Source organism: Natator depressus, chromosome 8, assembly GCF_965152275.1.
Source record: "Natator depressus isolate rNatDep1 chromosome 8, rNatDep2.hap1, whole genome shotgun sequence".
In the NCBI taxonomy this organism is placed as follows: domain Eukaryota; kingdom Metazoa; phylum Chordata; order Testudines; family Cheloniidae; genus Natator; species Natator depressus.
The window spans coordinates 14,228,437-14,240,682 of record NC_134241.1 but is presented as its reverse complement, the minus strand read 5'-3'; the positions used below and the strand labels follow the sequence as shown (position 1 = coordinate 14,240,682).

At 38.6% G+C, this 12,246-nt stretch overlaps 1 protein-coding gene across 4 annotated transcripts in view; it reads left to right on the top strand.

The window, feature by feature from the left end:
• The window catches only part of RAPGEF6 (Rap guanine nucleotide exchange factor 6), a 231,223-nt gene that overhangs the window by 41,811 nt on the left and 177,166 nt on the right, over window positions 1-12,246 (top strand). For all 4 annotated transcript variants that reach the window (XM_074960463.1, XM_074960468.1, XM_074960466.1 and 1 more), the window contains 3 exons: window positions 3,272-3,342; window positions 3,751-3,807; window positions 7,649-7,732. In XM_074960463.1, the coding sequence (XP_074816564.1) occupies window positions 3,272-3,342; window positions 3,751-3,807; window positions 7,649-7,732 (212 nt within the window). The remainder of the gene's footprint in view (window positions 1-3,271; window positions 3,343-3,750; window positions 3,808-7,648; window positions 7,733-12,246) is intronic.

Below are 12,246 nucleotides of genomic sequence, written 5' to 3'. Positions count from 1 at the left end.
GCAAACCGAGCACCTGGCCACGCTAGCACTAACTTTCCATGTAAACAAGTCCTGTGTCAGCTTGTTGCAACTTGTGGCTGGTATCCAGTGCATCTAAGGATAAAAGGGACCAGCTCCCAGAAGTAAATGAGACCTGGCATTGTGCTGGTGGTCTTTTTGTTTATGGGAAGAGGTGAGAAATGAAGTCTTTGCGCAGTGAAGTCCTCAACTGGGAAACTCTCTACCCCTTGTCTCCATGCAGGGAAAGTGGAAAGGATTTAAAAGCAAGTGGACTCCTGAGAGTGGGCCCAAGCAGGTCTACAAAACTATTAGTTGTATGGTGGGCGTCCTGAGGACTGCACTAGATCTAGTTAAATGTCTGGTATGGTACAGCGACAGGTGGGGCATGTAATGTGCCTCCCAGCTTTCAATAAATAAAGTTGCAGCCTGCATCTTAAAATCCATCCTGTGTGTGTGATGGTCATTTGTGTGCATGTCCTGATCAAAGCTACTTTGTCAGTAGTGAATGTGTTTTTACAAATTGTTAAAAAGCAGTGGAAGCTCTGAGTTTCAAAGATTACTTACAACACTTTTGTCATAAAAATAAAGGGAAGGGTAACCACCTGTCTGTATACAGTGCTATAAAATCCCTCCTGGCCAGAGGCAAAATCCTTTCACCTGTAAAGGGTTAAGAAGCTAAGATAACCTCGCTGGCACCTGACCAAAATGAACAATGAGGAGACAAGATACTTTCAAATCTGGAGCGGGGGAGGGGGACAAAGGGTCGGTCTGTCTGTCTGTGTGATGCTTTTGCCGGGAACAGATCAGGAATGCAGTTTCAGAAACTCTGTTAAGTTAGTAAGTAATCTAGTTAGAAATACGTTAGATTTCCTTTTGTTTAATGGCTGGTAAATAAGCTGTGCTGAATGGAATGTATATTCCTGTTTTTGTCTCTTTTTGTAACTTAAGGTTTTGCCTAGAGGGATTCTCTATGTTTTGAATCTGATTACCATGTAAGGTATTTACCATCCTGATTTTACAGAGGTGATTCTTTTACCTTTTCTTTAATTAAAATTCTTTTGAAGAACCTGATTGCTTTTTCATTGCTCTTAAGATCCAAGGGTTTGGGTCTGTGTTCACCTGTACAAATTGGTGAGGATTTTTATCAAGCCTTCCCCAGGAAAGGGGGTGTAGGGCTTGGGGGGATATTTTGGGGGAAGACGTCTCCAAGTGGACTCTTTCCCTGTTCTTTGTTTAACACGCTTGGTGGTGGCAGCATAGGGTTCAAGGACAAGGCAAAGTTTGTACCTTGGGGAAGTTTTTAACCTAAGCTGGTAAGAATAAGCTTTGGGGGTCTTTCATGCGGGTCCCCACATCTGTACCCTAGAGTTCAGAGTGGGAAAGGAACCTTGACAACTTTATTTTGCGATTTAAAAAACACATATTAAGTAGTGGAATATGAGGAGAAAAGTTCAGTTATAAGGTAATATTGTTTATGACCCATTCTTGTTCAAAAGCTGTGACTATAGTATTTCAAGTAATGATGCTAAAATAAACTGTGACCCTACAGTATATTGTGCAGATTTTTTTAATTTTGGTTGAAGGTGTTTTTTTTCCCAGTAGTTACACTTGATTTTCTTCAAAGATTACTTTCTATAACTAGTACACGACGTAATGTTTTATCATACACTGAACTGAAAAATACATGCATCACTTATTGCGATCACAAAAATGTCTATCACTGCAATATTTCTGTGTGGAAAGATCATATTTACAACAGAACCTGTAATAAAAGGGCTTTGCTTAAGATTTAGATATGCAGCAGTTCACCATTGGAACTTTAAAGCATGCTAATAAGCCCTTTGATTGATAGATGCTTTAGTTTTAGATAGCTTATTAAGCAATCAGTAACTTTTACAACTTTCATAGCATTAGGAATCTGAAGCTGTAATAAAGCTCACATACAAACCATCCATGACCTTTCTTTTTTATGGAACAGAATCCATATCCATCATGTTTCTGAAACTGAGTACTAAGCCAAGAAATTTCTCAAAAAAAGCTACTGTAAATTCCAAAGCCTACACTCATACTTTATTTGCATATGTTGCAGAAATAGCATCCCCTGTCACTGGAAACTTAGGAACACATGTTTTCAAATGTTCAAGCTGGTGAGAGTTTTACACTTGTGTGTGTATTGTATGATGCATGGGTTCAATGCTAACTAACAGCACACCTGTTCTGGATGGTAAATTAAATGCTGAATAGCTCTAGTGTTTTTTGCCTTAGCATGTGGTCTACTCTATCAGCACAAATATTTTTTGGACTAAAGAGAGTTTTTGCAGTGAGAGGTTTAAACAGCTGTATCTCATGATGAGTATTTTCATATATTTCCAATCTTTAAAGTAAAAATTGGAATTTTTAATGTTTTTGGGGTAGCATGTTTTAATTTGGTGGCTGAAAAATATATTAGCTGCTGCAAACTACACATTGTACTTCTAGCTTTACAGATGTATACATATGTATGTTTAATGAAGATAATTGAAGAAAGGCTTGCTGAATGCTTATTACCTCGAGTTACTACTAGAAACAGAGTTTAATTCTTTAGTAAAAATAACTCACGATGACAATCTGCTGCCTTTCTGGTGGTGGTATGTGCTGACAAGCATTTGACCTAAGGCTCAGTCCCAGTCATCAGGTCTCTTGCTTTCAGTGCTGGCAAGGATTTGGAGTGTCTTGGAGCCAGTGTCGTAGAAATGGGAGGAGAGGGCAGTGCCTCAAAATGCAACACGTCCAGTTTGACTAAGAAGAATCATTCAGGTGTTTCAAAGGGAGTATGTTATTTGGATTCTGTCCTGACTCTTCGTTACTAACGTGCTATGTGATTTGTGAGCATCTTCCTCAATTTCTCTGTGCCTCTTCTGTAAAATAAGTATACCCAACTTTAAAATGGTGATGTAAAGCCTTGGATGCAAGGCACTGTTATTTGATGTCTTCTACTTATTGTAGAGAGCTATAAGCGTTTATGCTTCTATATAAATGCTGTACATGCAGAGGTTATGACTAACAAACCACATCAGGATCTTGCCCACAGAAGTACTTAAGTGTTAGTTGCAAACCAGTTTTATTGTGTCCACTGCTTAGAGTAGGTTGGCTCTGCAGGTCTGTTTTTTTCCCTGAACTGTTTCCTTTTCTATTTTTTGTTCAAAAATATGTTAATTTGGCAAATATTGGGAAAATTAGATACTCCTAAAATCTGAATTGCATATAAGTGATATTTTCTTTTTGTTTGCAGGACTTAAATACTATATATTCTTATCTTCATGGAATGGACATATTGTCACATCTCAGGGAACATCAGCTAAGGTAAAGGATCGGGGGGAAGCATAGTCCAGTACAAATTATATTCTATATAATTTTCTGTTGCAAATGCTCTAATAATATATGTATTCCATTTATCTTAGCACATATGAAATAAGAGGCAAACAAAACAAAGCACAAAATATGTAACAGAAGTATCTCTGTTCTTATACTGTTGCTATGGTTAATTCTAGTGTGTAGGAGTGATTTAAACAGAGAATATGTTGTGTGTTATCTATTTGGATAATGAGAATTTCATTTAAGTTTGAAGTTATGGTTCAAGAAGCAAAGCCAAATTTGTAGTCTTTCATATGACTTCCCCTGATACTTAAATAAAGTGATATTGCTGAAGGATTAATGGATTTAAAACATTTTTAGAGTTCAAAATCTAAATTAAAGTTTCATTTTTCTCAGAATAATGTCTTCAAGTGCTCGCTATGAAAGATACAAGGGCAACCAAGTTCTTTTTTGGTAAGTACATTTAAGCCACAATCATCACTCTCATAGTGGAGAAATCTAGTGCTTGCTTGCTTGTCAAATTATATGTGTCATCACAGATCCTAACGAGTGCCCCCTCCTAATCACCGACTAGGATTGTTGAGGGGAATCCAAGCGTCTGTGCTCTGGATTTCCAGGGTGTTACAAGTTCCTGGAGCTTGAACAGAGTCTAGCCCAGGGGTCTCAAACATGCGACCCATGTTATTTGCTGCAGCCCGCCAAGCTCCCTGTGGCCGCTCCAAGTTATTTCCTGTGGCCGGAAGCTCCCCTCAGCTCACCTGCAGTGAGCTCCCCTCACCCGCAGTGCGCCGCGTCCCCACTCCTCTGCCTACCTCCAGGCTCTTCCCGCCTCCAAACAGCTGTTTGGCAGCATTTAGGGCTTTCCAGGAGGGAGCGGGGAGCTGCGCACTGAGGGGAGGAGGCGGAGAAGAGGCAGGGCAAGGGTGGGGATTTGGGGAAGGGGTTGGAATAGGGTCAGGGAGGGGGCGGAGTTGGGGTGGGGACTTTGGGGAAAGGGTTGGAATGGGGGTGGGGAAGGGGTGTGAGGAGGCGGGGCAGGGGCGGGGCCTCATGGAAGGGGTGGAGTGGGGGTGAGGCTGGGGGCAGAGGGGTGGGGGGGTGTCAGTGATGTGGCCCTCGGGCCAATGTCCTCATGTGGTCCTCCTGGTGATTTGAGTTTGAGATCCCTGGTCTAGCCACTGCCCAATCTCAGGGTCCCTAGGCACACACTCTCAGGGTGCAGACTTTCTATCTGCACCCTGAGTGTTAGAACCCCTCTGGGTGCAGCACTGACCTTCAGACTCCCTGTTAATTAAATACACCACTCTCCCAGAACTTCACGCCAAAATGTGCGAAGTTTTTTTAGATTTACAGTGTAACTCACTCAGGGGCATGCAGTAGTTGTGAAGCAGTCAACATAAAACATGCACACATTGCCAATTCTAACATCTTTATGCTCTTTTATTCTTAATCACGTAAAGCACAGGAGAATACAGATCATATAAAACAATACCTGTCTGAAACCATAAATGTCCCTCACTTCCTAGCTTGTCCTTCTCTTGTGAGACCTTGGAGGTTCAGGAACGAAGGTAGGCAGGCAGAGTCCTCTATCCCCTTGCCTACCCTGACCTGCAGCAACCAATCTCATCTTACTGTGGTGCAAAATGGCTCACTTTATAGACTCCAGCTGGGGTCACCTGCTTCTTTTGTTCTGCCTCCTGGTAACTTTCCTTTACTTCCAATGCCCACCTTCCTTAGACAAGAGGAGGAAGTGTCTTCTACCAAGTAGAGCTATCCCATAGACTCAAGGTGTGCTTCACTTTGAAAAGATGATTGTTGAGTGCTTATCATTCACCATTGTCTCTAGCTTGGCAGAGACATGACACAGCCCTGCTAACTCATGGGTGATCAATCTGCATGTAGGCTTTCCATGATAGTAACTTCATGTTACAATTGCATAAAATCATAATGCAGAAGTGGTACAGAAAGAACCAACAAATTGTCATATATGTCTTCTTGTAATTGTAAATACAAAATTGCAACATTTAAGGTTGACAAAAGTAATTAAAAGTCTATTTGAGAGAGAAGATGGGTGAGGTAATATCTTTTATTGGACCAACTTCTTTTGGTAGAGACAAGCTTTCGAGCTTACACAGAGCTCTTCTTCAGGTGACCTTGGGGAAAAAAAGTTCAAAAACTGCAAACTCGTAAAAGAGAAGGGGTTTGAAGTGAAGGATGTTGGGGAACTTAGGGACAACATCTAAGTGAAGTGCTGTCTGCTAAAGATTGGATCCTCTCTCTAGGACAGGGCATGCTAGGAAACTGTTGAGAGACAATATTAGAAAAGAGAAACTTAACTAATATAGAAGTGTAAAGCCTGAGATTGCACCTTTATTTATTTTCTGTATAACTTGTATGTATCTCTTTTCCTTACTATTTCATCTTTGAATCGATGGTATGTCTACACTAAGAAATAAGCTTGATTTTAGAGAAGTTGATTTTTAGAAATCGATTTAATATGGCCGATTGTGTATGCCTCCACTAAGCGCATTAAGTCAGCAGTGTGTGTCCTCAATACCGTGGCTAGCATCGACTTATGGAGTGGTGCACTGTGGGTAGCTATCCCGCAGTTGCAGCAGTCTCCGCTGCCCATTGGAATTCTGGGTTAAGCTCCTGATGCCTGATGGAGCAAAAACATTGTCGAGGGTGGTTTTGGATACATGTCGTCAGTCGCCCCTCCCGCCTTCCCTCCCTCTGTGAAAGCAATGGCAGAGAATCGTTTCGCGCCTTTTTTCCTGGGTTACCCGTGCAGATGCCATACCATGGCAAGCATGGAGCCCGCTCAGCTCACCGCTGGTGTTGTGAGCATTGTAAACAACTTGTGCATTATCCTGGAGTATGTGCGGAACTGGGCTATGATTTTTCTATTAAATAAACTTTGTGTATATTTTTACCACAAGCAGGCCTCTGGTGTGCAAACTTTGTGGAATGTGTCCCTCTAAAGTGAAGTAATAATAGGGGGTCAGGTTTCATTCCTTTGGGGGAGATGAAAGGGAAAAGTCTGGGAGTCTGGTGGTTAAGGACTCAGGGAGATTGATTTGGAGGGTTCTTGGGACTGGAGGGGGTTTTTGAGGTCACTCTGGAAGGATTAACTAAGCTGGTGGAAGGTTGAGACCTTTATGTTTGTAGGCTGGCTACTGGTGGCAGGGCTCTGAGCCACCCTTGTAATATAGCATTAAGACACCCAAAGTTACAAGCAAGGTGGTGATAGAACCCCTTACTAATTTCACTGATTCCCAGAGCATCATAGTTTGGAAGCTTGTCTTATTGGTCCAATTTCTGCTGGTGAATGAAAGATATTACCTCACTCACCTTGTCTCTCTAATATCCTGGGATCAACACAACTACAACAACGCTGCAAATAAGTATATTAGTAACTTTGAAAATTAAGTGGTTGTACAAATATATTGGTTGAGATTTTCAGAAGTGCCTACAGAATTGGACCACATAACTCGCATTAAAAGTGTGTGCGTGCACACGCGTGTCCAAAATATATTTTTCAAATGTATGTAGATGACACATGAAGAAAAACTGATATGCTCGTGGACATGGTATTGGTGTTGCAGTAGATGGCACTCTTTCCTTGGAGTTGGTACTGACCAGTTCCTCTTCATGTTGTGAGGGGCCTTGATCTTAGGGGAAGCGCTCTAGCACTGGGAACTTAAACATTAGATCTGACTGCTATTGGTATTTAAAAGTCCTGTGGCACTTTAAAAATAGCTAGGTATGTTAGTTCTAGTGTATTTGCTAAACTCCTGTTTGGACAATTAAATAGTTTATCTAATTTTGTCCCATAGTTTGTTGTGGGATATATATATATTTTTTTTCTCGCATCCTTTGCTAAACTTATTGTGCATTATTAAAATGCTAAAGAATTTTAGTACAGGATGAAATAATTCTTGTATATGTAGTTGGTAACATGCTTTGGAATGAAAATGTTTTAAATACAAGTGAACATAATTTTATTTTTGAATATTCATTTTTAAATTGACTCAAAATATTGTAAGATTCAGGGTAAAAGTAAATTTCAGCTTAAAATTCTGCACAGGCCATTTCATTTCAATATAAATGAATACTCCTAAAATGTTAATTTGTGGGAGTGTATCAGCAATGTTCTTGGACTTCAATCTACAGTCTAAATCTTCAGTATGGTAAAATGTGGAGCTTTAGTACCAGGGTGATAACTTAAATAACATATTTTATATTGCTCTCAAATAGATGATAATATCAGTTATTTTGATTTTCTTTCCTACAGTTCAGAAACTATTGCAAGATGTTGGTATATTCTTCTTTCTGGGTCTGTCCTTATGAAGGATTCCATGTTTTTACCCCCATGCAGGTATGTACAAGTTAATTTTTCTGCTTAAAGGGATATTATCAACATACACTTCCTTGCATATGTTAAAAAGATTACCTTAATTTTTTCACTTTTAATAACTTAAAAATAGAATTTTTTTTTCATTATTTTTACATTTCTCTCTGATTGAACATAGAAGATCAATTGTAGCTTTCAAAATTACCAGGCTCCCTTTTTAGTTCTCTGTGTATTAGAGTTCACATAGCAAACACTGCATCAGCGGTACTCTTATTTAAAAATGTCTCCTGTTGATTATATTTTAAATTTAGGGAAAAGTTTATTTTTGTTTTGGGCTCTTTAATAAAATCTTATTTTTACAAAAATCTAAATTTTGGGCCATATGAGTTGACATTGTTCGTTTTTTCTTCACAAATGTGACTGTGTAACAGTCTATTCCAGGGGTCTCAAACACGCGGCCCGTGGGGTTATTTTCTGCGGCCCGCCAGCTCCCCACAGCACCCTCCCTCCCCCCAGCATTTACCTAGAGCGGCTCCAGCCTGGCATGCACTGGGGGCAGGGCAGGCTCCCTGCCTGCCTGTCCTGCCGCCACGCCGCTCCGGGAAGCGGCCGGGACCTGGGGGAGGGGGAAGGGGCACAGGGGTGTGTGTGTTGCACTGGCCGCTCCTCCAGGTACCTCCTCCGAAACTCCCATTGGCCGCAGTTCCCTGTTCCCAGCCAATGGGAGCTTTGGGGGAGGTACCTGGAGGAGCGGCCAGGGCAAAATGAGGGCATGATCCTTCATTGAGGCCTCTAGGCATCACTGCAATATAAAAATAATTGGCTAATTATGGTATAAACGTGTATCTCCATAATATTATTTTTAGGGCTGTCAAACGATTAAAAAAAGTAATCACAATTAATGACATGATTAAACGATAATAGAATACCATTTATGTAAATATTTTTGGATATTTTCTACATTTTTCAAATATATTGATTTCAATTATAACAATACAAAGTGTACAGTGCTCACTTTATATTTATTTTTATTACAAATATTTGGACTGTAAAAAAACCAAAAGAAATAGTATTTTTCAATTCACCTACTACAATTACTGTAGTGCAATCTCTTTATCATGAAAGTTAAACTTACAAATGTAGAATTATGTATAAAAATATAAAAAAATGAAAAACTTGAGAGCCTACAGGTCCACTCATTCCTATTTCTTGTTCAGATAAACATGTTTGTTTACATTTGCAGGAGATAATTCTGCTTCTTGTTCACAATGTCACCTGAAAGTGACAACAGGTGTTCGCATGGCACTATTGTAGCTGGCGTCGCAAGATATTTGTGTGCCAGATGTGCTAAAAATTCATATGTCCCTTCATGCTTCAATCACCATCCCAGAGGACATGCATCCATGCTTATGACGGGTTCTGTTTGATAACAATCCAAAGCAGTGCAGACCGATGTATGTTCATTTTCATCATCTGAGTCAGATGCCACCAGCAGAAGGTTGGTTTTCTTTTTTGGTGGTTCAGGTTCTGTAGTTTCCGCACCAGGGTGTTGCTCTTTTGAGACTTCTGAAAGCATTCTCCTCACCTCATCCCTCTCAGATTTTGGAAGGTACTTCAGATTCTGAAACCTTGGGTCAAGTGCTATAGCTATCTTTAGAAATCTCACATTGGTACCTTCTTTGTGTTTTGTCAAATCTGCAGTGAAAGTGTTCTTAAAATGAACAACATGTGTTGGGTCATCATCCGAGACTACTATAACATAAAATATATGGCAGAATGTGGGTAAAATAGAGCTGAAGACGTACAATTCTCCCCTAAGGAGTTCAGTAACAAATTTTATTAACACGTTATAATTTTAACAAGCATCATCAGCGTGGAAGCATGTCCTCTGGCATGGTGACTGAAGGGGCATACGAATGTTTAGCATATCAGGCATGTAAATACCTTGCAATGCCAGCTACAAAAGTTCCATACGAACACCTCTTCTCACTTTCTGGTGACATTGTGAATAAGAAGTGGGCAACATTATCTCCCTTGAATGTAAACATACTTGTTTGTATTAGTGAATGGCTGAAAGAGAAGTAGGACTGAATTGACTTGTAGGCTCTAAAGTTTTGCATTGTTTTGTTTTTGAGTTCAGTTATGTAACAAAAAAAAAAAATCTACATTTGTAAGTTGCACTTTCATGACCGAGATTGCACTACAGTATTTGTATAAGGTGAATTGAAAAATACTGTTTCTTTTGTTTATCATTTTACAGAGCACATATTTGTAATAAAAAAATAATATAAAGTGAGCAGTGTACGCTTTATATTCTCAGTTGTAATTCAAATGAATTTATTTGAAAATGTAGAAAAACATCCAAAAATATTTAATAAATGTCAACTGGTATTCTATTATTTAACAATGTGATTAAAACTCTGATTAATCGTGATTAATTTTTTTAATCGCGATTAATTTTTTTGTTAATCGCATTAGTTCACTGTGATTAATCGACAGCCCTAATTATTTTTCTTATTCTATTACTCAGATGTTTTGTTTTTCTTTATGCAAATTCCCTGTCAAAATAGTGTTTTACTATCTAGTTTATCAGTAATACAAATTAGTGTTGTGATGGGACTCACAATTCAGTTTGAAATTGATTGAATACTTCATCAGTCATTCAAGGATAAATTTGACACACTCTGTATTTACATCTATGCACTCAAATTTTATGGTAAACTTACAGGACTGAAATGCTTTTGAGCTTAGTATCTAACTAGAGGCAGGAAATCAAACTCTCAACCATTCTGGAGTGAAGTTCAGCAATGCCTGAATTTTGTCACAAGTGGGTATGTGCATAAAGCCTAGATAAAGACTGCATTGAAGTGGTGTGCTTACCTGAATTTAAGGAGTGCATGATTTAAGTGACTTACGTAAAAAAATAAATTGTAAGTCTGCCATAAATTATTAATGAGATTACAACTGCTTATATAGTGGAGAATGAGGGAAAGCGGCTGCCAGACTATTATAAGGGTAAGAATGTTCTGTTGTATGAAACTGTTTACAGTCTATATCATGTGGTTCTTGGTGGTGTTTTTTGGGGCTACTTAGTTAGTGAGATCATCTGGGAAGGAAATGAACATTCTTTCCTTTTGGGTAATGAGACAATGTGTATGATGTACAAAAGGTGTGAAGGAAAAAATATATTTGGAGCTCAACCACCTCAATTAAATAAACAACAGTTGTTGTTTTTGTTATTTAACTATGAGAATGAAAAGCTTCAGAGATATTGGACTCTTCTATAATCACATAAGACATTACAATTATGTCTTTCTCTTCTAAGCAGAATGTTAAACTTTTCTATGAAAAGAAAAAAATGGTGGCAAAAGAATTGAAGTAGTCCTACCCACAGTCTTGTGGCACTAAAAGAAATGAAATTGCCTGTTAGAAACACCGCATGTTTTGCCTGGCATGCAAAAGATATTTGATAAGAAAGGAAAACTTTAATGTACAAACTTTAGTCAGGCTCTGCACAGCACTCTGATCTTAATTTAGCATTTCAGAGCAACTTTTCTCATTAACTATGTACTCTAGATCAGTGATTCTCAACAAGGGACGCACACATCCATAGGAGGGTACTCAGAGGTCTTCCAGGGGATGCATTAACTCATCTAGATATTTGCCTAGTTTTACAACAGGCTACATGAAAAGCACTAGCAAAGTCAGTACAGACTAAAATGTCATACAGTGACTTATTTATACTGCTCTATATACTATACACTGCAATATAAGTACAGTGTTTATATTCCAATTGATTTATTTTATAATTATATGGTAAAAATGGGAAAGTAAGCAATTTTTCAGTAATAGTGTGCTGTGACATGTTTGTATTTTTATGTCTGATTTTGTAAGCAAGTCATTTTTAAGTAAGGTGAAACTTGGGGGCACGCAAGACAAATCAGACTTCTGAAAGGGGTACAGTAGTCTGGAAAGGTTGAGAGACACTGCTCTAGATACATTTTAAGAGTCGTGTTGCGCTCATATTTGTGATCATGTGTGATTATGATGGAATACTTAGGCACCGAGATGTCCAAATCCTCTTTCCAAACACACACTTAGTCAGTAATATACAGAATGTAAGTATATTAATATATTGCTGTGTACTGTTTACACTGCCATAGCTGTTAGATAATAAAAAATGCATTGTTTTACACACTAGATTGAGACTTGTACAAGTCTAGAGAAAACTGTATTGTGACAGAAGGTAAAGAATTCATGCTAACTTACATATTTTAGTATGGTTATTTATTTAACCAATAAGCTCTGATTCTTTGTACTTTTTTAGTGTTCTAAATCTTGATTGTTTATAAACACTTCAGCTCTTCACTTCAGTTGATGATGTTGTATCTTTTTTTTAAAAATGTGGTGTGCTCAAGCTTAAGCTTGGCTAAGATAGAATGCCAATAATATTTGAACAAAGAAAGAATGAAGGATATAAACCATCAGAAATGACAAGAAGACTACAGAAATATGAGTAACAATGGACCATGTCTAAA